Genomic DNA, 2,000 nt, shown 5'->3' with positions numbered 1-2,000 from the left:
GGGGGAGTTATGTCGCCTCTTATGGCTTCTTTTGTTTAGTTTTCCTTTTTGCTGGAAACGCCGCTTTCTGAACGGGCTGGCTGCAGCCCCGTCCTCCAAGCACTGTAGGGTCGGGGGCAGTTGCCAGAGTTCCTGCCGGATTGAGGGTGAACGTTTTAAGATGCCAGTAATTCCTCAGTAGTGTGATTTTTCAAAAATGCAAGTTCAGGAGATTAAAGCACTGGGTCTTATGATTGTTCAAAGGCTGTGGGTTTGCTATATGAAAGTTTCTTTCGTGAGATCCCCCTCCCTTCTCACGAGAGCTTTTCCTACCTTACTCCTCTGGTTGCAACCCAGAACCAGAAGACCCTACCCTTACTATTTTTTAAAAGATATAAAAATAATTTAGAAAGTTCCCCCTTTTTTTTTCTTTCTGGACTTTCTTTTTGCTAAAGAGAATAAAAGGAAGTCCTTGTGCAGATTCAAAGCTGATCTGAGACCACATAAGTTTCATGTTAGTCTTGCAAATCTGTAAAGTGGCTGAAGGGACAATGGAAGCATGTGGTTAGCTGCCAACAATGCAAATCCGACTCATGGCAACCCTGTGTATGACAAAATGAAATACTACGTCATCCTCATAATCACTGGCTTGCCCCAGCCCATCTTTGCAGCTGTGGCACCAAGTCATCTCATCAAGTGTCTCCTTCATCCTCCCTGGCTCTCTGCTTCACCACACATGTTGCCTACCTCCAGCAGTGGATCATTTCTGAAGACATTTTCAAACCAGGGAAGGCAACACTCTGTTGTGGTCCCTAGAGTTTTCGTTGACTGAATTTTAGAAGTAGGTCATCCCCAGTCCTTTTTCCATAGTCTGTCTTAGTCTGGAAGCTCCACTGAAATCTGTCCACCATGGCATTCCTGCTGGTATTTGAAATATCAGTGGCAGAACTTCAAACATCATAGCAACATGCAAGCCCCCCCAGTATGACAAACTGACAGACAGGTGGTAGGAACTGAAACAGTTTAATACTTGGAAAATATTCCTGCTAGCTTAATAAATATTTTACAAAGGACTACGAGAAACCCGGAGAAGTCAGAGAAGATGTACTGAAAAAAGGCAGCTTAGTACTGAGGTTGAAGTCATGCACTAGAACTCAAATGAGCTAAGTTGGGATTTAAGTTTGGATAGCAAAAATGGTGTTTTATGCGATGATGATAACCTGAAAATGTGTTGTTCTGATTGTGTTTGTTGTCATTACCATGTGCACAAAATCAGAAACTGGCCAGGCCAAGCTTGCCTTTCTGATTTTGGATACATGAAGTCAGATCTCCAAAGTCCAGACAACTAAATGTTGTCAGAAAGACAGCTGTCCATTTCTTGTTCTCCACTAATGGTCATGTTTTTGTTTCTCTCCTGCTTTTTGTCTCTACCCCAATACAGGTCCTGGAGTTCCCACAGTGACAGTGCACAACACCACAGATAATAAAAGTGAGTACAGCTTGGTCTTTTCTTGAAGCTGCCTGACCTATGCGGGAAAGGAACCAAATGGGTGATAGGATAATCACATCCATGGTTTCCTATTCTGAGGCAGAGAAGGTCCTGCCATGGCATTTCTTCATTGAGCCCAGCAATGGACAATACTAATGAAATGTGATGTCTGGGAGGGACTCAGTCATGACATGAGATCTCAACACCCTGCACATGCAGAGGTTCAGTGTCCGGACCACCATGTCTTTCTGGAATGCTCTGAATGGAGCCCAAGGGTAGGTGGACTTGAGCAGTCACCCCTCCAGTGTTAGTAGCAGAGGCATGGCAGCACCTCCTCTTCTGTGCACCCAGGTGCCTCCTCATGGCATGGAAGGGTATACAGCTGGGACGCGTCACATGAGGAACACACGGAACTCTGAGCTCAACAGTGTATCACATGCCCCTATGTGTTTATATCACAGATTTGAAATGCTGCAGGCAATCTCAGGCTGAGCCTAAGAAAACTGAGAAATGAGTTTTCTCTGTCCCCTCC

At 44.8% G+C, this 2,000-nt stretch overlaps 1 protein-coding gene across 2 annotated transcripts in view; it reads left to right on the top strand.

The window, feature by feature from the left end:
* The window catches only part of DPP6 (dipeptidyl-peptidase 6), a 1,346,563-nt gene that overhangs the window by 1,263,788 nt on the left and 80,775 nt on the right, over positions 1-2,000 (top strand). For both annotated transcript variants that reach the window (XM_006871298.1, XM_006871297.1), the window contains one exon: positions 1,421-1,468. In XM_006871298.1, the coding sequence (XP_006871360.1) occupies positions 1,421-1,468 (48 nt within the window). The remainder of the gene's footprint in view (positions 1-1,420; positions 1,469-2,000) is intronic.

Source organism: Chrysochloris asiatica, unplaced genomic scaffold (genome assembly GCF_000296735.1).
Source record: "Chrysochloris asiatica unplaced genomic scaffold, ChrAsi1.0 scaffold00166, whole genome shotgun sequence".
In the NCBI taxonomy this organism is placed as follows: domain Eukaryota; kingdom Metazoa; phylum Chordata; class Mammalia; order Afrosoricida; family Chrysochloridae; genus Chrysochloris; species Chrysochloris asiatica.
The sequence above is the reverse complement of the archived record's forward strand: the minus strand, read 5'-3'. Positions and strand labels throughout refer to the sequence as shown.